General features: G+C 39.3%; 1 protein-coding gene across 1 annotated transcript in view; it reads right to left on the reverse strand.

Moving 5' to 3' along the window:
* Positions 1–26,524, reverse strand: part of LOC119728129 (laminin subunit alpha-2-like) — an 83,050-nt gene extending 56,526 nt beyond the window's left edge. Inside the window, exons 1-28 of the mRNA XM_038200204.1 lie at positions 26,165–26,524; positions 18,268–18,570; positions 17,376–17,489; positions 16,048–16,149; positions 15,491–15,608; positions 14,630–14,839; positions 13,946–14,040; positions 13,390–13,545; positions 12,715–12,855; positions 12,150–12,317; positions 11,422–11,520; positions 10,799–11,028; positions 10,214–10,325; positions 9,644–9,757; positions 7,704–7,831; positions 6,972–7,058; positions 6,287–6,504; positions 5,741–5,847; positions 5,155–5,338; positions 4,482–4,615; positions 3,813–3,877; positions 3,139–3,301; positions 2,783–2,923; positions 1,990–2,169; positions 1,262–1,441; positions 976–1,097; positions 535–652; positions 99–212 (exon numbers count right to left, since the gene is read on the reverse strand). Of these exons, the coding sequence (XP_038056132.1) occupies positions 99–212; positions 535–652; positions 976–1,097; positions 1,262–1,441; positions 1,990–2,169; positions 2,783–2,923; positions 3,139–3,301; positions 3,813–3,877; positions 4,482–4,615; positions 5,155–5,338; positions 5,741–5,847; positions 6,287–6,504; positions 6,972–7,058; positions 7,704–7,831; positions 9,644–9,757; positions 10,214–10,325; positions 10,799–11,028; positions 11,422–11,520; positions 12,150–12,317; positions 12,715–12,855; positions 13,390–13,545; positions 13,946–14,040; positions 14,630–14,839; positions 15,491–15,608; positions 16,048–16,149; positions 17,376–17,489; positions 18,268–18,570; positions 26,165–26,524 (4,263 nt within the window). The remainder of the gene's footprint in view (positions 1–98; positions 213–534; positions 653–975; positions 1,098–1,261; positions 1,442–1,989; positions 2,170–2,782; positions 2,924–3,138; positions 3,302–3,812; positions 3,878–4,481; positions 4,616–5,154; positions 5,339–5,740; positions 5,848–6,286; positions 6,505–6,971; positions 7,059–7,703; positions 7,832–9,643; positions 9,758–10,213; positions 10,326–10,798; positions 11,029–11,421; positions 11,521–12,149; positions 12,318–12,714; positions 12,856–13,389; positions 13,546–13,945; positions 14,041–14,629; positions 14,840–15,490; positions 15,609–16,047; positions 16,150–17,375; positions 17,490–18,267; positions 18,571–26,164) is intronic.
* Between the last annotated feature and the right edge of the window lie 650 nt (positions 26,525–27,174).

The following is a 27,174-nucleotide window of genomic DNA, read 5'->3' on the forward strand; positions in this document are numbered from 1 at the left end:
GCCATTATTTTTCGGACCCACTTTTTTTGGGATCAACATTTTTTTGGCCTCCCCCCCCCCAAAAAAAGTGTTCTGGATCCACCCTTGTTTATAATTACCTCACACAGGCCTGTCCTATCATCACAGATATCGGAATGTCCAAAGCAGACGCAGGGCACACAGGTGCCAAGGTAGTCTCCACCAGATAACCTGAAGTAACCTGAATCACAGCGCTGCAACAAAGGAACATAAATAATGCAAGAATAAGTTTCAGATTTTGCTAGTATTGCCCTCACGTCTTGATTTTTTTTTCTATCCAAGAGTCTAGGAGAAACCAACCGAGATCCCTTAAGTGAAAAATCGTCTTTACCAACGTAAGGTTTAGTTATTTAAAATTTGGGTGATAATGAAAGAACAGTGTGTCTACTCAGCATATCAAAGAAAAACAAAGACTTGTCTACAGCGAGGGCGCTCTATGCAACGGGTCTATTTGAGGATCTGTGTAAAACTGAAGCTTAGCTGCTGATTAGACACGGCATTTGATTGGAGACTTACTTCACATGACAGCCCAGTGTAGCCGGTGGGACAGTCACATTGCTCTACTCCAATGGCTGGGTCACCACTGATATCACCCCTGACTGGACCAGCGGTCTCTAGAACAACGTCGTCAATGCTGAAAGAGGAAAATCTCAATTCATTTATGAACAATGACTTCTAATTTGTCTCAGCTGGTGGTGTATTTGGGGGGGGGGGGAGAGGTGAAAAAAGGGTGTTTCACAGCTTTGTTAACTTGATGCTGTGTCCAATATCGTCTGCTTTTAAGAGAGTCTCCAATAGTCAGATATTGTCCAGCCCCCCCCCCCCCCTCCCCAACCTTTTAATTGTCGCGGCAGCTGGATAACTGGAAAATAAATCTTGGCCTTCTAGCGCAGAGAGTCTCCTTTCACCATGTTATGTTCTGGCATTGAGTTCATAGTTAAATTAATGGTTACTCACAGTGAGTAGACAGTATCTGGTCCGTATGTTGCTCGGATGAGGATAGCTCGGATGTCTTGTAGAACCATCATGAACTCTTCTCTGGTTGGCTGTCTGCCGAAAGGCTGGAGCTGAAAGTTGTGCTGCGATAATTCAATCAAATACACAAAGAATGTTAATCATGAAGGACAGTTTGAAATAATTAATGGGTCTTACCCTTAATTTACTGATGTAATTTCATGGGTATAGATCAATAAATCTCTACATTCTTAAATGAAAGATTCTTTCTATTGCATGAGGTACTCACCTCCAGTAGTTTAATACTGAATGCTTGTTTAACATCAGGGAGTAGCTCTGGCGTGTCTAGGGTGACTGCATAGCGAACGCCAAGGATCTTAATGTCTACCGTGGAATCCACTGGCGAGATGGATGGCGGTTTCAGTCGATAGGCCAGGGTGAAACTAAGATTGCCTCCATATGACGACACCTGTCAAATAAAGAAAAACTTTAAACAATGACCACAAAATTGTGATGAGCTTGAAGAAAAAGTTATCATTCAATAATTGGTTTTGCCCTTTATTAATGTAATTTCAAAAGCATACTCAGTGCTGTCCATGGGCTTGCTAGAAAAAAAATGACAAGCTTACTTGGGCGGGACTCGAACCCACAACCTGCTGCTTACTAGTGCAGATGTCTTACCACTCAATCACAGAGCTTGTCAAGGTCTGCTGGCCGATTCGAATCAGATATTTGAATCAGACAGTTTTGACGGTCAAGAATCCATTTTTTTCCTTGTAATATAACTGGCCATATTTATATATAAACGTTTTACTTATACCAATCTTAATTTCATTTTTATTCGTATAAGTTAATTATTTATTTGTTTAGAAGTTTATATGATGTATTTTGTCACTTTTTGATGTTGTAATTTATAATGGTTGCCAATAAAATGATCCTTACCTTACCTTAACTTATATAGCAGCACGTACAATCAGTTAAGCAAATATTTAATTTATGAAACATGTCTCCGTTTACCTTATTTCCAACGAAAGCAATGGGTAGATTCCAGTAAAGCTCGTCTACATTCAGAGTGAGAAAGGCTTCGGTGGCATTAAGATCAACACGCTCTGTGGTGAATGTAACACCACGTTGGGTTGGTACGCTGTAGAAAACGTCACTGACGGAAAAGTCATTGGTTCTGGACGACATCCTTAACTGTTGGAAGGGGAAAGAGATTATCTAAGTTTTAGGAAGTTGAGTCAAGGGCAATCGTTCGGTGTAACTTTGCAGAATATAAAACAAATCTTTTCAATTATTCTGTACACATTTTGACCAGGTCAGTGTTTCCAGACTAGGATTTCATGAGAGCTACATGTATGTCATAAATTTTGCAACATTAGTGTAATTACTAAGAAAATGAAATTTCTCTCAATTCATTTAAAATTTCCCAGATTTCATTAAATTAATAATAATCATCATCATGGAGAATTGTAATGCGCCATGTCTATGACATTGTGACACTCCTGGCCGAGCATTATTACCCTGCTCATTGGGCCAATAAAACATTCCAAAGACCATATCAGCTCCCTGGGGAGAATACAGCTTGATGCTGCCATTTTGGCGCAAAGCAGCTAAAAACAACCACAATAACCACCTCTGCCTTCACGGGGAGAAGCAATGAGTGACAAAGTGCCTTGCCCAAGGGCACACGCACCATAACCCCAGGCTGGATTCGAACCCACAACCTGCAGAATTACCCGCAGACCACGAATCCAATGCTCCAGACCAATATTAAGTTGTACAAAATTTCCACAACAAATTTGTTTACGTCTTTCCTGACTAAGTCAGTCTGTCTGCAGTTGTCGGTGATCCCAAAGCAGAAACAGCTCGTGCAGCCCTCCGGTAGAGTTGCCCGCAGACTGAAGGATTTATTGATGCATTTATCACACTTCTTCCCTCTCACGTTGGCCTGATAAAAAAAATAATCCTGATGAGTTTCTTCCAACAAACAATGAAACAATATCCGCTTCTGAAGTTCAAAATAGACTTTAGCACTTAAGTTATGAGTAAGGAAATTGAAGAATCTCAAATAATGAAAACACCTGTTTTTAATGATCGTTCCGATTTTACACAAATCAGGCTTAAAATATGTAAATGTGAGAAAAATCAGTGTTTTTATTTTACCTTGCAGGCACATTGTGAATCATCAGCACACTGGCACATTCCATTCTGGCAAGAGGTAGGGTCAGTTCCAACTTCGTCACACTTGCATCGCTTACATCTCGGGTAGTCACGGTAACCAAACGGACACTCATCACAACGGCGCCCGACAAACTTCCTCTTACAGCTAGATATGTGAAAATTGACAAGTGTATTGGCAAGTGTGAAGGGTTTAATGCTAGTTTACCATATAACAGCTTTCATTTCTACACTGTATACTCAGTGTTGTCCCAAGTGATTTTGAGAAAAAAATCACTCGGGCGGGACCCGAACCAATCACCTCCTGCTTACTAGTACAAACGTCTTACCATTTGACCATCGAGCTAGCCGGGGTAATAAGACCTTTCGGTAAGCAGGAAGTCGTGGGTTCGAGTCCCACCTGAGTGATTTTTTCTCAAAATCACTCGGGACAACACTAAGTATGCAGTGTTTATAGAAAAACGTCTGTGAAGGACAAACCTAATATTGAATTTAATTCACCCCTACGCAAATTCCATCTTGTGAATAGCTTTCATTTCGCTATGGTTACACAAATCAAACTTCGGTGCCAACACTTTAAAGCTTTTTATGTGTTTCCCTAGGTGAAAAACAATTCCAAATATAAACACAGATGTCAGTAAAGGAATTAAAATGTTTACCTGCATTGTCCATTGGTTGGATCACAGTCAGATCTTGAGGAACCTTCAGCGCTGCAGTTACATGGCTAGTTAGAGAATGAAAGAAAAATGAATGCATTAGAAATACTCCGTTTTAATTAATTACAAAGGATAAATCGGAGTAGCATAGACTGGGCCCTGCATGAATCCATTTCTTGCCAACAAAATTCCTGATATTGGTTGGAAGGATGGAAGGATTTATGAAAGGAACAAATCAACTGATATCAGTGGCGCACCCAGGATTTGGCTTGGGAAAAAGGCTCACAAAGTTGTGTAGAAGTTTGATTTTCTTCAAAAAATGTTGCCCAAAATGTTTGGCCGCAGAAAATAATAAAAAATAAACTGTTTGGGGGCCGGACTATTTTGACGTTGGTGGTGCCATTTACACCCCTCTCATACTACTCAAAAAAAGGCCACATACATATCACCACAGTCAAATCGCGGGACTTGACCCCCCCCCCATTTTGTTTTGACTTCGTGGGGGGGGGGGCGTGGGGGGGGGAGGCTCAAGCCCCCTGAGGCCCCCCTCCCCCCTTGGATGTGCCACTGACTGATATGTTATTTGCAATTTGAAAAAGCCCCAAATCAGGCAATTGCAGTAGGACTTACATCCTTAGTTAAGTCCAGTGAGAACATTAAGGCATCACATACCTTACATCCAGTGTGAATGTCATAGCCCCAGTGGTCATCAGCACAGCTCTCGCATCTCTGACCGACGGTGTTTGGCGGACAAGAGCACTGACCGTTGACGGGATTACACCACACGCTGAACTCACAATCACAAGCTGAGTGGGGTCAAAGTAATTGTCAAGAGATCTGAAACTGCTGAAACACTTGCACCAATTTCATGGGCTGACAATCCTCAACTTTTGGCTGGAAATTTTGACTGTTGCACACTCATTAAACTGTGTCACATTCGACTGAACCAGTCAGAAATACAGGAGAGTAACAGCAAGAAATGCAGGTTTTTACGAAGACGAGTTTGCCTAGAATTGCTAGAATTTTTAAGAGGATGCAAGAAAATTGTTCAACACAACTTCGCTTAGGTAGGACTTGAACCCGCAACGGCAGACAGCCAACATAAAAAATTCATGACAACTTTACAAGTTGAAAATCCAGTAGCAATCTGTAACTTAAAACTGCATATTTCTTAACCTTTCACAATTAGCAAGAACATTTTGCCACGAAGACAACGTTATGAGAGCTGTGAAGTAAGCACTTTCTGAGAGCTTGTAAGGAAACTTTAAAAGTTACTTGGGTGGGAGTCGAACCCAGGACAGTCCCTATTGGTGTCACAATGGCAATGAGTAACTACAGTACAAACCTTGGCATCCTGTTTCACTTAAGTTCCAGTATCCCAGCTCACACTCGTCACATCTCATCCCAGTCACTCCTGGCTTACATCGACACTGGCCAGTCATGACATCACATGTATCGTCCAATGAACCCACAGGATTACAGTCACATGACTGACAGCCAAGTAAAGATTCCAGATTCCAAAAGCCAGGCTGTACGCAATAGATTGGAAGATGAAAAGAGATTGGAAGAAAAAAAACAGGTGAAAATCTAAAGCATTTTTTTGCAACTGGTTTACTCAAAAGCAGGTTTAAAATCAACAAAATGTCAACAACAATGATATGTAGAGTAAAGCAATTAGGGAATTTATCGTGTCCAAAAGCATGCATATTTAACATCTTTGTCTGATAAACGTACATATTTTTAAGATGCAGCTAAATGTTACTCAACAGTTTTTCTTCTACAATTTGGGTTTTAATTTTTCATTGTACTCTTTTGCTTGAGTTTCATCTGAAACACGACAAAATATAATCAAACTCATTGTCTGTTTGGTTGTTAGTAAACTCATTGTCTCAAGGACATTTCTTGAAGTTATTATAAAATTGCTTACTCACAGCACACTGATCGCACGATAGCCCAATGACGTTGGGTTTACACTCGCACTGTCCTGTTTCACGATCACAGAAGGAGGAGATTGCTCCATCTTCATCACAACGACACTCTGTCAAGGACCAATGGTTGAAATTCAGAAAGTGAAAAAAGTTAAGAAGAAACTCATGGTTAATTAACTATTCACACTCTGTGCAATTGACCTTTTGCCGTTTGCGAGTTAGCCATGCCCCCGTGGAGTTTTTGTACACTATAAGTTTTGTTTGTCTCAGATTTTGCACGTTCCACGTCCATTTGTATATCATGTAATTGGACAATATTTCACAAGCTGCGTTGACGCGATTCTAACACGATTCTGCCGCGATAGGTCAATACTAGGAATGCTGTGGGTTAACGAAGACTTTAAAAAAAATTAAACATCAGTTCTGACAATTTAATTTGTTTCTAAATATTGAGTCTTAAAATATGGATAACAATTTCCCACGAAGAACTTTAGCTCCCCCAAATGGAAAAGTTCAGTCTAAAACTGTTTTGGTGAACTGTGGACTCACCTTGGCAATTCTTAGCTTTGATTGCATCTCCAAAGTACCCATCTCTACAATGCTCACAATGTGACCCGCATGTATCACCAATACAGATCAGACACTCTCCAGTCAGTGTGTCGCAACTCGCCGGAATATCCGGGTTGATGTTGTTGTTACAGAGAGGAGCACAGGGGCGACAGTAACCTCCGTCCTCCATAGGGTTGCCATAGAAACCATCAGCACATCTGAGGGGAAGGATCGCTCATACCGGTAAGATTTATTTAAAGGTGTGATGTCTGTGAATCATTGCTTTTCCAGAATAAACCTGAGTGATATTAGTTTGCCAGAAAAATTTCAACAAAACAAAATTATCTCTAAGGTTTACCATCCACACAGTGATTGCTCAAATAGAGAAGTGTCAATGTGAATTGTGTAAAGATTTAGAAAGAGATAATGGAAGAGTTTAAAAATCTCACAGCAAAATATATTTTGGAAGTTGTTTTATATCAAATATTTTGTTCAAAGTCAATAAATGGCATAAGAATATTTGGCAGAGATAAATGACTGCTTAAAGAAGTGGGATGAGACTATTTAAAGAGCCTTTCAGCTGGTGAAATGTTCAGATATAAATGTTTCGGGGACAAGAAGGCCAACCCTATTACTTGATCAATTAAAATGAGGCAGTGAGAGAATGATGCCTCTAACCCCTTACCGCTCACATCTTGGGCCAGTGAAGCCACTGGGGCAGGAATCGCACACGTAGCCAAACTTGGGATCAGATACACATGTTGGACTGAAACTAAATGAAAACAAATAACAAAATGTCAATCAAATTAACAACATAATTTAAATGAATATAAGCAAAATAATTTCAGGCGAGGTGAGCAAACAAAGTTCTTATCATCTAACAACACAAGCACAAAAACTATAGACCTCTCTCATAGACAGCCATCTTCATAGAAAAATTACAACTGCTCAGTGTGCAAAATGTTCTAAACACATGCGCATGTTGCTAGGAATTTCTTCGAAATATGGCGCAGCCGATGTGCATCACGAAAATTTGATGCCCAAAATGCTGATGCACGTCACAATCTGTAGAAAGTGACGTCACTTGAGGTACTGCATAATTTCATCATCTTTAGAACTTTTGGGACAAATATGCTAATTTACAAATATATACTGAAAAAAATAGTAAGATGGTTAAAATGTGCCAGAGTCATCTAAGATGTCATTTTTTAAAATGAAAATGAAGAATTCTTTCCGAAGACACTGACAGACACACAAACACTCTGTGTGATTTTCTAAATTGTCCTTATGAGATGCCCTGCCTGTCTTTTCTGGTAGCTTACTGATTAAATACAATTCCAGATGTCCTAGGATAATCCAAACAGAAATCAAATCAAAGATGAATAAATCAAAAATTAATAGATAAAGTCATCCCTACTTGTTCTCTGGGTTTTGTAGCGGACAGGCACATGGCTGGCAGTCACGTATTGTGCCCTGGACAGAGTAGCCATAGAACCCAATGGCACAGAACTCACAGTGGGGGCCTGTTGTGTTATGGGCGCAATCCTAAAACAAAAACAGAACATTTTAAAATCTGTGGGTTTTTTTCTTCAAATACTAGCACCAAACTATGTGAAGATCTAATGTTTTTGATTGCTAGTCTCAAAAGCTAGGGGCATGAAATGGAGAATATGCTGCCTAAAGGCAAAAGCTGGAGAAAGAAAGCTGAGGTTTGAGAAATGGCCAAGTAACTCAACCACAAGTTTTGCCGAGGGAAAAAAGTTCATAAGGTCATTGTGAGGTCACAAAGATAAGGGTATGTTCTATCCAGGAAAAGCTGAACAAGTTCTCCTAAGTCTTCTTGACAACATGAGGGGCATCAAAAAAAAAATACAGTACAAGTATTTTTTAGTTTTGAATATTTTACAACACATTCTCTTTGAATTTAAAATGGGTTACTTTTGAAGAAGAAAAAAAAACTTTTAATAGCACTCTAGAGCCCTGCTTGGTTGTTTCCTAAATTTTGTGGTTTTTTTAGGGGGGGGGGGTGTAATCTGAAATTATATCCCTGTCAGATAGTTGTATTTGCGCTTGTGAAAAAAAGTGTCAGAGTTGTACAGAAAATTTGGATTTTGACCTAAAGTTTTCAAGGTCAAAATCAATAAATGTCAGAAGCTGCCACTTCCTCTGCCATAAATCTTATGAAGTCCCTGCCTACAAGTGTCATCAACGCACAATATTTCCTGACTGCTGGCACTATTTGTGTTGTGTCTGAGTTTAGTGCAAATAGTATCTCAATCTTATCACAGTTTTGAAGTCTTTGGGACACTGTGTCATCAAAATACAGATAATGTTTGGACAAAGTTCTTTCATTTCGAGTACCACCTTTTTGACAGATTTGATAACCATACTACAGGAATGTTGACACATGACAAACAGGAAGATTCTAAAAATACATACAGAAGAATTAGACGTTTCGAAACATTGACAATAAATGAAAAGATTAGGTTTTAGGGATCTACTGTTTTTGGACAGGATAGCTAGGAGAGATATCGATAGGGTTTAGGATACGAATGAATAAGGCTTATTCCAGGACAATGAAAGGTTGAATACTATCCATGGAAAAGAAATCAATTTTCCTCATTATGTACATAACTACTAACTAATCATGCATATAAGGGCAAAATAATCAATGTAGAATTTTAACATTAAAGGGAATGTACATCATTGGCTTTTGCTTTAATTTTCAGAAATGAACTATTTGAGGGGTTAGTATAATAGATCAAATTATTGTTGCACTGACATGTTTGAAGTTTTGTGTTCGGAAATGCTGGAAAAACCAAGAAAAACAAAAATGTTCAAGTAGTCTGGTTCCCTGACTCCACTGAAAATTAAATGGATCAATTCATAGATGCCGGAAAATTGTACGGTAAGGGAACCAGTCTAGCTGGCCTGCCCCCATTCATGAACATGCAACCAATAGGAAACAAAATTTGGACTGAAGAAAAAATGATAAATTTTGAGCAGTAGTTGAATAATAGTTAGGTTTTTCCAACGATAGTCGGCCGACCACCGTTGGAAATGTATACAAAAATACCATTTACTTTAAAATGACTTCACACCAGGTGCCATAATTTTACTGGATGCTTTAGACTGTCATTTACCAACATCCTGTAAGGTATTTCGTAAAAACTTGGTAGTTTTATTTTTCGATGCTTGCAAATGTTGTAATTTCCCTTTAAATCCAGCTTTCTATCAAATGGTCTTCCAAAAGCGCATACAGTGAGGGAAAACACAGGTGATAGCAATCAAAACTTGTCAAAAGATGTAAAGTGAACTTGGCCTTATCTCTGCTGGATCTGATTCAAAGCAACTTACGAAGCACTCTGCAGTGAAGTCACTACACTCCGTGGCGTGGTTGTTGCAATGACACGGCTCACAGATCCCATTCAGAAGTACACCGTCGACTCGCCTGTATCCGATTTCACAGGACTGTGAGAAGAAACGGGATCAGGAAAACTCTTCAATTCTATACCAGGTTCACATTGTTGGCCAACAAAGCAAGCAGATTTAAACAAATTAAAGTTTGCAGTTTCTATGTACCTAGCGGAAAATGGAATTAAATATGGAATAATTGACGAAATTTCGGAAGATATTTTCATTACAGAAAATTACACACTTTCTTCCACTAAACACTTGTGCCATGCTCGACAAAATGTCAATTTTTCTGAAAAAAAAATCTTTGAATGAAGGCTCTGAACCCAATTCTTGTTGGGAGGAGGAAACAACAGTTAGAATTTATCAATGCAATATATGACTTGAATTTGAAATAACCACAGTTTTCGGAAAAGGGGGGGGGGGGCTTCTCTTGAATTGACCATTTTATGAATAAATCTATTTATCAATGAATCAACTACAATTCCTCTTTCTTCCGTCAGTTAATTTTACCTCACAAGAGAGCCCTTCATATGATGCAGGGCATGTACACTGCTCAATGCTTGCAAAGATGCCAGGATCAGTCGCTTCTTCAGATGCCGTTTCCAAACTGACGTCACTCAGTCTTAAGATGAGAAGAAACAAAGGAATGAAATTCTACACTTACTCTATATTTTCTAAACTTTATTGTTTTCTTTTAGAGAAAGAGGAGCTGTTTTAATATTCTGTTGCTCAAAAATACACCTGTTCGGTACTGAAAATTGAGAAATTTGGGATCATCAATTTGTAGCTCAGTTAGTAGCCTTGTTCAACTGAAATTTCCTTTCAAAATTCTCTGGTACTGAAACCAAGGGTACTGCAGCCCAGAAGCCAAAAGAGGGAAAGAAACCGAAAAAGAGAAAGCAATAGATAGTTTCTGAGTTGGGAGGAAAACCCTAGATCTATTTTCAAAGGAGGACCCGTGAAATCAGACAGGGACAGTAAACCCAATTTAATTCTCAAACTAGATGGGATTCGAACCAGGGTCAGAGAAATGGAAGGCGAGCAAAGTATCACTGACTAAGCATGACTCCTTGACTTGTTTATGCCTTTTCTTACCTAGACTCTACCACACCAGAGCTGTACACCGCCCGGATCATCAGTTTTTCCAACCCACTCAGCACGGACATGAAGTCGGCTTGGGTGGCCGGTTGTCCTCGTGACCCCTCCCCCAGGTCAGTGTTAGGAGCTAACCGGTGCCAATCACGCTCTGTCATTGTTATCACCACCGTCTCCTTGGTATCAGGCATGACTACCAGCGAGTTTTTGTAGATGGAAATGCCGTTACCCTAGGAAACAAATATTCAAGTTGCAACGAATATCAAATACTAAAGACAAAGTTGTCATTGATTGTGTTTTCCACCCGACCCGACAGAGCTGGTTTTCAATGCTGATAAGAAACTCAATAAATTGATCATGAACCAGGAAAATATTTCAAATTTCAGTGATGGAAAGAGATTCACATGAAACAGGAACTTAAATCCTCTCCCTGAAAAGTACACTTAGATGACACAAAACACAAAATCACTGTGACAATGTAGCTACCCCTTCCAAATCTTCATACAGTTTATTTTTATCATTGTATCACTGCGAACTAATTTCTATAATGCTGAGGGAAAATATTAACATTTTTCATTATTTAATTGTGATGCCACTGTTGCGTTTGTATGTTTTCTACTTACCTCCATGATGACATCAATATCTGTTGTTGGGTCGGCCTGTTTGCCAGGTTGATCCTTGTAAGACACTGCGAACTGAAGCCGGCCACCATAGGCAGTCAGCTGCAATTAAAAAATAAACCACATCAAATACAAAGCGTTTAATAAGAAGTTCCCATCAATTTCACAACTCTAGAAAGTAGCCATCCCCCACTTCCTTTGGCATTATGATGTCAAAATGAAAGCCAAGTCAAAACTACACGGCTACGGCTTGCGAACACACGCGTGCCTATGGAAGCGGCTGCAGCCACTTCCCATTGACAAGTGTTCATCCCAGCCATAGCCGTAATATCGAACCCAGCCTTATTTATTGGAGTAAGAACAACATAATTTGTATGAGTACAGCCAGAATGGGGGAATGTGTGGCCTAGTGGTTAGGGTTCGTGACTTATAATCGGAGGGTCCGGGGTTCAAATCCAGCCGCTGGTCATATACTGTGTCCTTGGGCAAGCCACTTCACCCCCACTTGCCCCTCTCCACCCAGGAGTATAAATGGGTACCGGCATTAGCTGGGGAGTAACCTGTGATGGACTAGCATCCCGTCCAGGGGGAATAGAAATATTCTCAGTCGTTTCATGCCACTGAAACCGGAGATAAACGCCGGCCTGATGAGCCACATTGGCTTGCGACAGACTTGACTTTGACAGCCAGAATGAATCCGCAATCATAGTTGAGATGCAAAGCAAATCTACCTTATTTCCCAGGTAGGGTCGGGGGGCACGCCAGAAGTAGTTATCGGCCTGCAGCTGCTTCCTAGCCTCCAGATGGTTGATGGCAATCATGTTTGGTCCAGCGATGCGTGGGGTTACATAAGCAGAGGTTTCTTGATTGGTAACAATCCAGTCATTCATGTCTCTGATCTGATAAAAGTAAGAGTGATGAGAGAAAGACAGAATACGAGAACAAATTAGACTTGTCAAGCAACTTGATGACACAGCAACATTGCCATGGACAACTGCTATGGTTATAAGGACGAAACGTAATCAAAAAACAATTAAGTATTAAAAGCAGACGTACCTGCCGATACAGCCAATTATGGAATTGGTCGTAAGCCTCACCCACCTTTGCTTTGTGTACATTTCTCACAGTGCTTGCGACCGCGTTTTTCTCAGTGCTTGTGACTGAGCTTGGCTGAGCTACCGTAATCACGTGACCAAAAATCATGATCTAATTGGTCGATGCTCACTGTTTCATTGACAAGCAGGAAAGGTTATATACTGTCACTCAAATGATATGATGAAATACATCAGGCGTTACCTTTTCAATACCCCAGGGTATGCTCTCACACACAGTGGACAAGCCAAAACAGAAACACCTTGTGCACCCTGCTTCATCTTCCTCATTTAGATTGAAGTACCCGGATTTACACTGATCACAACTCTGTCCAATCACATTTTCCTGAAAATAGAAAATCAAAAAAGAATTGACATCTTGAAAACAAAGTAATGCTTTGGAGGACAGAAAAATTGTTATGCACTTGCTTAAATGGGATGAGGAAATAGTCCCAGACTTTTTTACCTTTGAGATAGGCAATTTGATCATCCTCAAATTTTTGTGCTAATCAAATTAAAAAACCTCTAAAACAGAGCTAGTCAACCAGTGTTCCATATCATTCAAGTCAAGTCTGTCACGAGCCAATGTGGCCCATCAGGCTGGCGTTTATCTCCGGTTTCAGTAGCATGAAACGATGAGAATATTTCTACTCCCCCCTGGATGGGATGCTAGTCCATCGCAGGTTACTCCCCAGCTAATGCCGATACCCATTTATACTCCTGGGTGGAGAGAGGCAAGTGGGATGAAGTGGCTTGCCCAAGGACACAATATATGGCCATTGGCTGGATTCGAACCCCAGACCCTCTGATCATGAGTCACAAACCCTAAGCACTAGGCCACACTCCCCCATATCATTATCAAAGTTAAAATGCCACTTACTTTACAGTCGCATGGTCCTTCGCAGGCATCTGGGTTGCGACTGCCTGCCAGGTTACATTGGCACGGCTGGCAGTATGGATAACCAAAGTAACCTCTTGCACATTGATCACATCGCTGACCGGCATAGCCTGGCTTGCAGAAGCAATCACCTGGGTTCTGATGAAACGAGAAGCACGCTTACCTTGAATCAATCAATTCAATTCAATTCAATTCAATTCAAGAAAAACATTTATTCCATACTCCTTTAGAGAATACATCCATCAATAAAAAAGAAATCTGGTAAATAACAAGATAACAAAATCAATAAATATGTCTCAAAAAAAAGAAAATTAATACCAGTAAGATATGAACTGAAGGAAATGAAATCATCAACAGCTGTAAAAGGAACACCATCATTTGCTCAATTCTACAAACATTGGTGATACAAAAAACATCTTGCAAAGGCTTGGCAAAAAAAATTGAAACAAAATTCTACTTTGGTCGACTTGAGTTGCTCTAAATACATTTTGGCACAAGCAAGATTTGGAATCGCAAGTCTGAAGATGGTATGACTTACCAAGCCCTCATACATTCGGCTTTCATCCTTGGCACAGACAAGCAGCCTATTGGTTGTATCGTCTCTACGAGTACCCACAACACTGCAATCACAAGCTGGTCAGAAAAATTATAAACAGAAAAAAATATTCAATAAACTTCACGTAAGATTGATCAGGGTTGTGAGTGGCCACTGTTAAAAAGAGCTGAAAACACCTGAAAAAGGTGTAAAAAAGCTGAAATTTGGAAATCTCCTATACTTTTTTGTACACAGCAAGTGAAGGAAAAAAGCTGAAATCCAAAACAAAAAAAAGCTGAAATCAGCTTTAAAGCTGAGATTTCACACCCCTGATTGATATCAAAACCCTATTTTGTTGACTGCAACTGCATTAAGCACTCTACTGAAAACAAATATTTATTTCAGCTCAGTAGTCTGTTTTTGTAATTGTAAGAACATTTGCCTTTATCATGACGTCTGTCAAAGTACACTAGAATGTTAATCTGTTTTGCCTAATGATAATAATGGCCAAGTTAAACGACAAAGTTTAGCACGCTATGTGCAAGCATGATAATTACCTAACCATGATAAAGTTGACAAAATGATAAAACCTGTGCCTTTTCTAGGCACTGTTTTGGCATTAAGTTTTGCTTGCTTAAGATTTGAAACATCTTTGATAAAAAAAATGAAGTTCCAACCAAGACTTACGGACACAGGGTTGTGGATCGTTAGTCTCTATTCCCAGCGGTCTGTACGTCCCATCAACGCACATCTCACAGTTGATCCCCGTGGTGCCATCACGGCAACCGACGCAGACTCCGCCCCCTTCATAGTTACCATGGATATCCAGGCTTTGATGGGCCATGTCGACTGCCTCGTCATAGTAACAGGTATCAGAGTGGCCGTGACAGTTACATGCTGAGAGGGGGATGACACAAGGCAATACAGAGTTCAAAAGGAGAGTTCAAAAGTTGAAGTAAAAACTCAAAATGCTCCTTATAAAAAACATCTTTCGGTCAGATGCAATTTCATGGAAACAAATCTTTCTAAATAAAACAAAATTAGGGCTACTGAGAATCTTCTGGTGTAGTAATTGAAAACCATGAAAACCAGATTAAGTTGAATCCATTCAAGTTATTAACAAATCGACCATCTATTTTCAAAATGTGGGAAAACTTTGGAAGAAGCGTCAGATTTTTATAGGGGCATAAATAGATTCTTAAATGATTGTCTTCCTTTTTATACAAATCAGGTCTGAATAATGGCTTTTGGCCTCTCTCTGATTTCAAAGTATAGCTTTTAACCCATTTGTCCCTGTATCGCCCCACAACGCCCACCACATTACTCCCTGTGCTGCCCCAAACTGTCCACGCACCCTTGGTTTTTATGGATTAAACAGGGAATAAAGACAATAATTATGAAATGCAATGTACTACAAAGTCAGTGCTAATGTGTTTAGGCGCTCAACTTGTAACAGCAGTATATAGGAACACTCCGAAGTGGTTTGTGTCGTTTTTCAATGAAATTACTTCACTCCAATCAAATTGAACGGCAGAGATGTTGGCTTACGTTCACACTCATTGCTCTGATCCCTACTGCCTGGCTTCCAAGTTTTCTGGACGAATCCCTGGCAGCATTCATTACAGCTTTCACCGCAGGTGTTATGCTCACAGACACACTTCAGCACCTGTTTGCAGAGATGATTAATCATCAAGCTAATTGATATCAAATTAAGTCAAACATTAATAAACATGCACAGACATTAGCCTATGCGATACTTAAGTTCAAGAACAAATTTCCGTATTTAAAAATTCAACTTCCAATAAAACAAAATTCTTGCAATTTAACAAGTGGTACTTCAGAAAAATTTTGAAGAGAAAGATGTTTGTAATTAAAAAGTCATAGCCGGCTAATTTTTGTGCCATATAGCGTTGTCACATATACCTTAATTTCATTCTCAACTCTAAATAATTCTGTTAATTTCATTTAAAATGACTTCTGTAATTGATCAAAGATCGCCATGGTTGTTTTCTTTTGGTTTAATCTTTACTTGAGCCATAAAAGTATATCGTCAAAACTCTATGAAATGAAAAAAAAAAAATATTTTACAAGAAAGTTGTACATACCGGTTGATCTGGTGCTACTTCTGGGTCTTGTATGCAAGAGCTGGCATGACCGAAGCATATACACTGCCCTCCTATAGAGATATCCTTGATGGAGTAGAAATACTGCCAACACAATCGCAAAATATAGATTGACTCAGTTATTCAAATACTACATTTCTCACAAAAATAAACTAATTTGCATATTGCATATTGATCAGGAATATGCAAGTTCACTTTTACAGGTAATGGGAGACTGAGGACTCCCTGAAAAAAAAAATTATAAAGAAATGATTTTTTTGGTAAAATAAAATTTTAATTATAATACCATCAAGAAAGAAAAACAAAAAGCCAAGCTCCCAACGAAAAACTGCCCTTTCTAATTATTACATCGCCTTCCAAATTCAAGTTATTTACACTATTTTCAAGGTTATCCCAAATAATAAATGTTGATGTTACAAGTCTCCCCTCTGTGTGTGGTCTTATCATACAGAACACTACATTTAAAGTACAAATTTTAAATAATTTACACAAGTAATATACACAAAACTGTTCTTCAAAGATTCTATAAGTGTTGCTTTGAGGTCAAAATAATGACCACTTTCATTCCTAATTTATAGATCCCCGGCCAAAACTTGTAACTCAAATTTCTAAACAAACCAAAAATTCCTTTGAAGTTGACCAAACACCCCTGACAATTTACAAGCCCTAATTTATGTTATCCAATACACTTCACCCAACAAATATAACAGTGGGCCTTTTAGAGGGCAAACAAGTAGTGTTCCCATACTGGTTACCAGTTGTGTATTTTTTTTTGTAAGGGCCGGCAGACATCTAGGCTACTTGCGAGTTAGCGCAGGGTTGAATGACCTGTCCGTAATTGTTAGGAAGTTGTCTTGGTGCTATTGCATCAATTGCAAACTCACCGGGGTGTTCCTAAGTGCCTTAAATACACCCATTCATATACCCAAACACTGCATAATTCGGGCAATCAGGCGAACAATTTCTCTTGGCACCAAAAAGTGCACCAGAACCTCACAGCGGTGGGATGAAAACATAAACAAACCATCCGAAGAAGCTGCCGAAACGTGTTCCGAAAATTGTATGAAAACAGTCGGTTGTAATGAGGAAAATTTACCAACACAGTCTCCATGGCAACAGGATGGGAACCTCAAGGTCAAAAGTTCAACTCTGGATTCGGAACACTGTTTACGTTTTGGCTAAAATTTAATTTTTAATGAGCGTTCAGGAAATGTCTGCCTATCAGAACCGCAGAGCTGAAATAATTTAGTTGACAGGAGAAGAATCTGAACAGTTTGGCTGAGTGGATGGATAATGAGCTATGGTCCTACCCGTCGGTGTACGTTCTCGTCAATGAAGCCGTTTTTCCCATAAGCCATCAGACCCCCATGGAGTGTACGGATCTTCTGAAATCGTAGCCTCACAAATCTTGCAGCCATGAATTTCTGAAGCGATAAAGGAAAACGGAAATCTTCATCAAATAGCCAAATAAAATCAGGTGGTATGTTACATGTAAACAGCATTGTAATCTAGTCAAGCACAATTCAAATCACAAGTCATTTACAAGTCAATCACAAGCCAAATACAAGCCAATCACAAGTCAATCACAAGTCAAATCACAAGTCAATCACAAGTCAATCACAAGCCAATTACAAGCCAAATACAAGCCAATCACAAGTCAAATCGCAAGTCAATCCTAAGTTAAGTCACTCACAAGTCTAGTCACTGGTTTTGGTCACATGCAACAGGGGATTAACAGTATCGCATGCTTAATGTCATTTTTCATTTGAATATCTTTTCACTTGAAAAAGCCCATTCTGGTTTGTAATTGACATGTGACAACTAATGATTGACTTTGTGATTACTTGTGATAATAGCTCTCAAATGAAAAGAATATGAAACCTTCTCTTTCTCAATCTGCCCAAATTTTCAGCCTATCTGAACCCACCCAGGGGTGTGAGTGACCACTGATAAAAATAGCTGAAAATAGCTGAAAACAGCTGAAAAAGGTGTAAAAAAGCTGAACTTGTGGAAATCTCCTATACTTTTGTACACAGCAAGTGAGGGAAAAAAGCTGAAATCCAAAACAAAAAAAGCTGAAATCAGCTATAAAGCTGAGATTTCACACCCCTGCCCACCCCATCTTCAATACTCAACTCCCCTTCCCCTCAAACTGTAACAAGAAATTTTATTTTACCAAAGCACAGCCCCAATTATACATACCATAAGCGTCTCACTCGGGTTTCGTCGACTCGGCCTGCCGTTCACAATTGAGGTATGAATCTCGCCATTACTGAGTGGCTCAAGCTGGGAATAATACGAGGTGCAGATGACTTCGTCATCTCTGATAAATCGATGCATCCCAATAGCTGGGGCAATGCCGTAAAGTCGTAAGCACTCCACGTCAGAGATGGCGTAATACTGCCATGGATTGAAGTTAATACCGTCTATTGAATGTTCTAGGATCCAGTTGCCAGGTCGGGGGGCATTAGCTGCTTTGACAATGATGTAGGCTATATTGAAGACCTGCAAGGCAAAGCAAAGGAACAGAATTTATCTTCCAAGAATTTGATACGCCACTTCCAATTGCTATGAGCTACTCATGTGTTTAAAGTCAATGGCACAAAAAACCACCCCCCCCCCAATTTTTTTTTTTTAATTTAGTATTATCTTCAATTGATAGGCACTTAAATAATTACCTGATTTAGTTCAAAGACTTGTCTGTGATGCAAGTGTTTAATAATTATGATAGATTTTTGGTATGCATTACAAAAATTTGATTATTCTGTAACCTGTCAATGTCAACATATTTTACATACTTCATTGTAACATGGTTCCTCAATTTAAACTATTCAATATTAATTTTTCCACACCAACATTATAACATGAAAAAGTATTTGGGGTGGAAATTGAAAAACAAAACCACAAGCTACCTTTATCTGAGGATAAGATTGGAATTGAAATCTTAAGTTGTGAAAAATCACAAGGAGAATCCCATGCAATGTAAAATCAGTCCATTTCCCAACTCTTGAGTTTGTTTACATGTGGATGAATTCCTCAGAGAAGAAAGAAAACACCCAGTGAATTACAAAGCTCCCCGGTCCATCATGGGAAACTACCCTCAAGTCACATGGGCAGAGATGGAGATGGAAAACTTCCATCGCCTGACACATGCCCCTCCCTGGTCTCCGGCCTGTCTCCACTGGCTGGTGAATTATGAAGGCAGTAAGTGATATGTTTTGACATCACATCTCATCATTGTACCAGGAGTGTCAATAAACTTCACCAGGGCGTTCAAGCACACCAGGCCCAGACCCCAAACCACAGGCCCCAGGCCACACAGGGGAGCGAGTTTGTTCAGAGGAAGTGATAGTTGGTATAATATATTGGTTGTAAATTCGACAGGGGCTGGAAATTAACTCTGCTGACCCTTTGCTACCACGCAATGTCTTATAAAGTATCATTTCTTGCAGATAAATTTCTTCAGGCAATGTTTTGGTAAATTTCCCTTTTTTTCCAGTAAAATGTTACCAGCCTGCAAAGGCATCAGTTCAAATGGGAAGTATTAGATTTCTGGCAGTGGAAAATTGTGTTGGAGGTTACAATCCAACAACTACAAAATAAAGGATAAGGAAATGTGTAAACTTTTAAACAAATTAATCTGCTAATTTTTCTGATTCTCTAAGTAAAATGGAAAGAGTCCATAAAATGTTTGAATTTGGAACTTCTTTTAACTTTTTGATTTGTAAAAGATCTTTTAATAATCAACTCTTTTTAAATCATGTTTCAGGTTCTTGCAAGAAATGTTACAGACCCTCCCCCTTCCCATTTGTTTTGCCCGGAACTGCAGAGATTTGATTTGATAATGTTACAATCTGGCCTCTTGAGACAGCCTCTTGAGACAAGTGGAACACAAAAATGGGTCAGAAGACTCCAGAAGTTGAAGTTGTCGGAGTGGCACATCTCCCAATTGTCCATTAGAGCATCTTGGGGAATCTTGACTCTCGGTATCTGAGGAGTCATTCAGGGAACTTGAACTCAAAATTTTACAAAGGATAATGGATTGATTGTCTCTGTCAGTGAACTGACATCCGTCATGTTTCTTAGTCATGCGCACCTGGAAATCTTGCCATGGGAAATGTTTCCATGTTTAGATCTGTCAGCGTGATCAATTCAGGTGGACAAATGAGAGCTCATTTGCGGACAAATGAGGGCCACAGGTTCAGCTGGCATGCCATCAAACTCAATAGGCAGTGATGCATTATACTGAAGGTTTCAAAATCGTACAAAAGTACAGTGTGTGTAGAACCCTCGGAGGAGGAAAGTTAAGACTAGTTTTCAACAACATTCCAAGGCCCATTTTGCAGCATTGTCAAACAGCAAATCTAGCATTACCAATTTAACTCACATCTCTTTAAAAACCTTTAACTTAAAAATTCACCTTACCTAACTTCCACCCCCAAAAATATATAGGCCTACATGTACTTACATAATAAATATAGCATTACTGGGGTAAAAGTTCCCTAAAATAGCTGCATTTTTAAACATTTTATGACATGTAATAATAAGCCGAAAACTATGTCTGACTTACCAGTGAAAACCTAATATTTACCTTGCTCTAAATCACATTATTTTGTTTAGTCTGTTTAATGACGTTTTTATCTGCTGACCTATAAAACAAATATATCATTCGATATTTTCTGAGGTCCTCAAAAATGTGACATTTGGATGAACTTTGCTGATAGTTTTTGGAGGGGAGTCTATTGGAACTGCTTGGGGTCGTTTATTGAGTGGTGTTGTAATAATGATTGACAAGCACACAGAGACACCTGTGGTATATAAGGGGTATGATCACGGGAATCTATTATCAATCTCACTGCTCGCCGTGCTAACTGGGTTGGTAAATTGCTTCTGACACGTTTTGATCTGCGGATGGTTTTGAAACCAGGATTCAATGCCTTGGGCGAAAACATTTATTAAAAACCGCATTTTTTTTGTTTAATGCTGAAAACCCTGGAAGACAAATCCTGGGGTAGTGAGGGGTCAGTGGAATTATTTTATAAAAAAAAAATTAAGTTCAAACTAATTAAATGATTTCTGACAATAGAACACCTGTATAAATACGGACAATTGGTGAAGTGGAAAACAGCGATGAAACCTGATACTACTGAAGTCGTGCTGCTGGATTTAGGACAAGCACAAGCTGGGATGTAAGGTGAATGAGCCATACACGGCTTTGAGTAAAACCATTAAGGAATTTCAGTCCCTTTTTTTCAGAAGGCAAGTCCCAAATGTGCAGTCTTAAATACGTTCATTGAAAAAAAAAAATTCCGACAATTTCTCTCAAACTTAAGCCGCACCACACTTGTACTACAGGTGTGCGAGTTGACACCCCAAGGGGCAAGGGTAGGGGCATTATTGTCCACGTTGGACAGTTGGCAAAACATGTCGGTTAATTTTCAGGTTTACACAAATGTGCTCGAGAATTTGGTCAGGAATTTCAGGGATCGGGTGAGAGCTACATGTATATGTGCAGGCTGGTTTTAACCAGACAGAGGCAGATCTGAAAATACTTTTGCTGAGAAAAGAAAAAGAAAATTCTGCCACCAAAAACCTATATGCAAGACGTAATTTATATAACAAAGGTAGCGAAGATAATTTAAACTGGAGCAATTCTGTGTAACCATCTATACCCAAAAGCATATGAAATTCCATTCAGATTACACTTGAAAACTGATACCCAACTCTGAACCTACAGCACAATATCCAATTGAAAAAAAATCTGAAAATCTGCTTAACTTCTTATTGCAGCTAAGCTTGAGTCTCATTATATACAATGTCTGGGCACTGCCGGCGAATCAGCGATTAGAAACACGATACATTTAAACCATTTGCCTGGGCCATGTTGCCTGATGAATGGGTAAATCTTGGTGAGCAATTTCGATGTACATCCATCCACACTGATACTTTTTTGGTACAGTCTGTTCCTACCAGTTTTTGCTGGACCAGAAGGACCAGGTCAGGCCAGCTTGCAATCGTCTAACTAAGTCACTGACTGACTGACTGATAGGGTCCTTACTGATATTCCAAAATATTGACACTGTCGGGTCCAGCTCTACTTAGCCAAGCTTAATCTTGTTTATTTATTTATCGAAAAAAACTATTCAACTAATACATTGTGATGGGGTATAACAGCAGCCATACCTTGTTTTTTTTTGTCGAGATAAGAATAAACTCATTCATATCCCATTCCAATTCTGAACGGAGCTGAACTTTTACCCTTTGTTGGCACCAAGGTACAGCTGTCCAGTGAAAGGAAAATCCCCAAGCACAAGCAACTAAACCTTCAGGGGGACTCCAATGAATATGATCCATAAATAACCCCAGGTTAAAGCTGGAAAAATGCTTCCGAATTCTCCGGGCATTATGGAAAAAATTGGCTCTACGACTCATGGGACTACTAGTGAAGAAAATTGCAGGAAGCAATGTGATCAGAAAGATCATATTTTATGTACACTGCTGACAAGTGTACATAACATTAAAAGTAATTTTCGGTTGAACTAAGAAATTTAGTGAATTCTGAATATTAGTGATTGGGGCTTCTAAAAATGGTGACAGAAAGTTTTGCAAGTGTTCAAATCTCAAAATGAAACAATGTGCATCATTTTTCACATACAGTGAGATGGCTAAAATAAACAGCTAAAAGTAATTGGTCAAAGGTACTGTAATAAGTTGTTAACAAAAATTCATACATTCTTGTTCTGTAGTTGTGGGGACATACCGGTACACTCGTCTGTACGAGGAATTTGTGGGGACAGAAAATGCTGTGGGGACAGCAAAAAAAACCCATAACTTTGTCCAAATTTTTTGCCTTACAATAAAAACCCTCCCGTAGGCCTACCCAGTAGGCAACAGCAGGCGAAGATAAAGGACTGACCCGAGAAATATAAGATGGTTGGTCACATTAAGCTTGCTCTTGTAAGAGGTAACAATACCTGGTTATAATCCAAATCTCTGGAAGAAATATGATCCCTTAAATTTTTTACACATTTCAAACAAAGCTATTCCAGGGACAATGCTCCAAGAAACATCATTATTGCGACAAAGAACCTGATTACTTGGAGAATTTTTCATTTGGAAGCAAACAATAAATCCAATTTACTTAATGGCCCTGAATCAACCCTAAGTTACAATATGACCTTCCCACAATTTATTTACAATTCATACAAAGAAATAAAAGAACTTTGTAATTTGAATTTTGATGGGCATGATATAAACACCACCAGCAGTGGCTCCATGTTGTCTGAGGTCGGACTCAAATGTTTCTTTTTATATCAGACAAAAAGTGCAACTTCTTCAGCCACAAGTGACTGAAAACAAGATTGCGTTTCCTGAAATTAGACAAGTCTGTGAAAAATGTTTGCCACCACAATTTTATAGAAGATTAAGAAATCAAGTGATTGTACAAAGAAAAACATTTGTAAGGATCATTTTTTTGAAACCAGGCTTACATGTATGTTCTTTACAGAAACAAGAGTATGTGGTTCACAAGATAGAGGAATTGGCTGTATAATAGTTGTTAAACATGCTTTAAACACCCAAATTATCCCCCTAAAAGGGTACCAAATAATATTTTCTAAGACTTAGTTAAACAGTATTTGATATTTTTAAAGCACAAATTTCCAAGGACGGATACTTTAAACGCCTCATTTCAGCCTACAAATGAAGGAATCCTAATCACGGAGGAATCACACATCAGAAGGTGCCATGGGTGATTGGCCTCAGCTAACTGGGTCACTAGACCCTTAGGGTGCACCCTTCCGATCCATATTAAGGCAATCCCTGAATAGAAACAGCCCAGTCAAATCAGTCAAAGAAGACTGGAGCCCTAAACATGAACCCTGCCAATGACTAAAGTGCACACATGTGGGAAACAGGAGGGCCTGTTAAGACTGGATGGCGTCTAGATATTAATTGTACAAGACGTTTTTGTTAATGATGTTCTTTAAACATAACTTTATGCGGAATCAGATTAGAACCAACCTAGGGTTTCAACTAATCTGCAGGTTTTAATTGGAAATAATGCAAAATGCAACAGCTCTGACACTGTGAAGATAACACATAAAATACTAGAATTTAGGTTCTATTTTGACATACATGTAGAGGCAAAGTTGCATTCTTTACAAATATTAATCCTATGTTGCGAATTCACCTCTGCAAAATATTTCTTTGACATTTCACAGAGTTTTCAGTGTCATTTTGCCATCACTGATGGAATAACCAAAGTCAAAATTCAGCATACATCAGGAAAAGAAAATAAATCAACCCAGACTTTGTAGACCGCCGTCAAAACCTTTTTACGACATGAGCGAGAGCTCCAAGCGATGTTAAAGAACAAATTAAAAAATGTGTTTATATCGGAGAATTCAAGCAAATTCCAGACGCTGTTTTATCATCTTGGAATGCTAGCGATGGCAGGCACAGATGTGTGGCATATATTTCAAGTATTCTGCACTTGACTGATAGCTTATTTGGCAGGGGGAAAATGCTTGCCGTTTTTGAACAAATACGGTTACTGGGAGTGGGCAAGGTTTGATTAAGAATTTCACAGATTAGATGCATGAAAATTGTTTCTTGATGCCTTTTTCTTTTTTTACAATCGGTTGAAAATTATACATTTGACAGGTGTTGGTCAGGTCGTTCTACATGTAGATCCCGTCAAAATTACTTAAAAAGGCAACATTACTGCAGTCATGCACAAGCTTTTTTTTTTTAACAGAAATTTCAAGTTCAGGAATTTCTGTTGAAACTGAACACACACAAGCCCCGACAAAGAAAAATAAACCAACACGGTTGTGTAAATGTGGGGTGGAAAGGAGAAACACAAGGCCAGAAAAAAAGGAAGATTATGAACACACATACAGATGGATGCTGTTCCTTAACCAAAAGCGATGGGTAAAGTTTTCGGCCGCAAATCAATCTGGGGGATAAATCATCTGCTGTTTTACCTAAACACACTACAAAGCCGATGACAGCCAGAATAAACCATGTCGACCCTCTGAGGGAATTTTATTTGCCCTATATATGGACTATTGAATAAATAATTCTAGGCTTTGGCAGCCGCGGGTCAGTCCTGGGTTAATACGAGCATTTCCAATCAGAGAACAAGCTGTAAACCTGCATGCCAAAACGGCTGCTCTGTGTCCTGGCTCTGTGGGAAGTGTGAACTTTGTGTGGACTTGCCCATGTCCACACAAGGTTTCCCCTCTCTAGAAAACAGGTTTAGGGGGAATTTTGGGTTACAGTTATTTGTCACAAAATGAAAAGCAACACTCAAGGAAATCATGATAAAAAATTTGGGTTGAAAGAGCGTTCACAGTGCGAATAAAATGAGTTTTTTTCTCTGATTTTTCTTAACTAGGCTCTATGTGAAAACAAAGTGAAGGTAAACATGTGTGAGTTCTAGTGGGCGAGACGTCACCACGTTAATGGGGAAGTTTTTTATTATTAGGCAAATTAGGACTGAGTTTTTGCTGTCCCCATAATATCTTTGGTCCCCATAGTACCATAGGACAACTCGTGTGTAGTCCCCATAGTTTCGGCACAAGTATGTGTGTGTATGGGATGTGTAGTAATGCTTTAGTTTCCATGAATTGTTAACAACTACACATTGTTTGGAACAGTCTTAAATTTTTTATGATTTGCGTGGATCTTAAGTATGCAGCATGCTTTGGAAAGGAAACAATTTGTAACTTGGCAAGCCTCATGCAAGCTTGCTTTCTATTCTAAGCTTTGCCAACTCTACTGGCCTCTGTTATATTTTTCATTGCTATAATTTCATTTTGCCGTAAAGACGAAATATAAGTTGTGAAATTAATGAATGAAAAAAATGTAGTATGAGAGTAGTTTTATTGGTTTTTGGAATTCGTTTCATTGCTTTCGTGCAGCCGACATGTGAGGGATGAATAGCGAGTCACAAAAGGCATATGCATTTGCCTCGACCAAATTATGAGATGTTATGGCGCTGCTGTTCATCAGACAAAAGGGAGATAAGCCAACTCCTGTTGCCAAATCTTACTCCAGCCCAGCACCTGTAAGTCATTTTAACCCTTTAATTCACCTGTTGTAGATCCAGCGTTATCGTAACCCAGTGATAATGCTTCCCATTGGCTAAGGTAGGGCTCTGCCACCAGGAGTTAGTCCCATCGATGGCGTTGTAGATCCAATGCCTCTGTGTGGGATCCTGGCTGTACACGTCGCAGAGCTGGCACTGGGCGTGGTCTGGCTCCATCTGCATCTCACCCATGGGGACGTGCTCCACCAGTCGGCAGTACATCTCGGGTTGTCTCTCGCCGCAGGTTGCATTGGTGGTGATGCGGGCCCTGGTGGCAAGGTTGAAGATGTGTGGGAAGAGACCTGAGGAAGAAAGGAAAAAGTCCTTATTATCAATATTGTGCACCTTGATGGGATTCGAACCCATGCCCACGTGACGCAGAAATACAGTACAACCATTATCTCTGGTTGTCTCTCCCTTCAGGTTGCAGTCCCTCCATTAGCAGTTGCACCATTCAGTGGGATTCGAACCCATGCTCTTCTAATGCAGAAATCTTACCATTATTTTTGGTTCGCTCTAATTAGCATTGGTGGTGGTGCTGAGGTGGTGAGTCCTGGTGGCAAGGTTGAAGATGTACGGGAAGAGACTTCCTTTAAGTTTGTACATTCTAGTAATATTAAAATCCATGTTCTTGAAATCAATGCAGAAACTATGATCATTGAAATTGTGTGCACTTTACACTGTATATATGTGACATTCACAAAAACATATATTTCATAAATTCATAAAAACGCCAATTTTTATAAATCACTGACCCAAAGAAGGCAAACAACATTTCATGAACAATATTATCTGTTTCACAGATCTGAGAGTCCCATAATAATACACGTCTCTCAAAACAGATTAATAAATTTGGGGGGGGGGGGTATAGCTTGAGCAAACAGATCTCCTAATCCACTCCAGGCTCAAACACAGAACCCATTCATAATTCTCAGCCATAAGAAACCAAACTCTAATCCCTCAGTCAAAGAGTTTCCTTTCAATCAGGTAAACAAATGGACTTGACTCAGACTTTC

This window comes from Patiria miniata, unplaced genomic scaffold, assembly GCF_015706575.1.
Source record: "Patiria miniata isolate m_02_andy unplaced genomic scaffold, ASM1570657v1 HiC_scaffold_20, whole genome shotgun sequence".
Lineage (NCBI taxonomy): Eukaryota > Metazoa > Echinodermata > Asteroidea > Valvatida > Asterinidae > Patiria > Patiria miniata.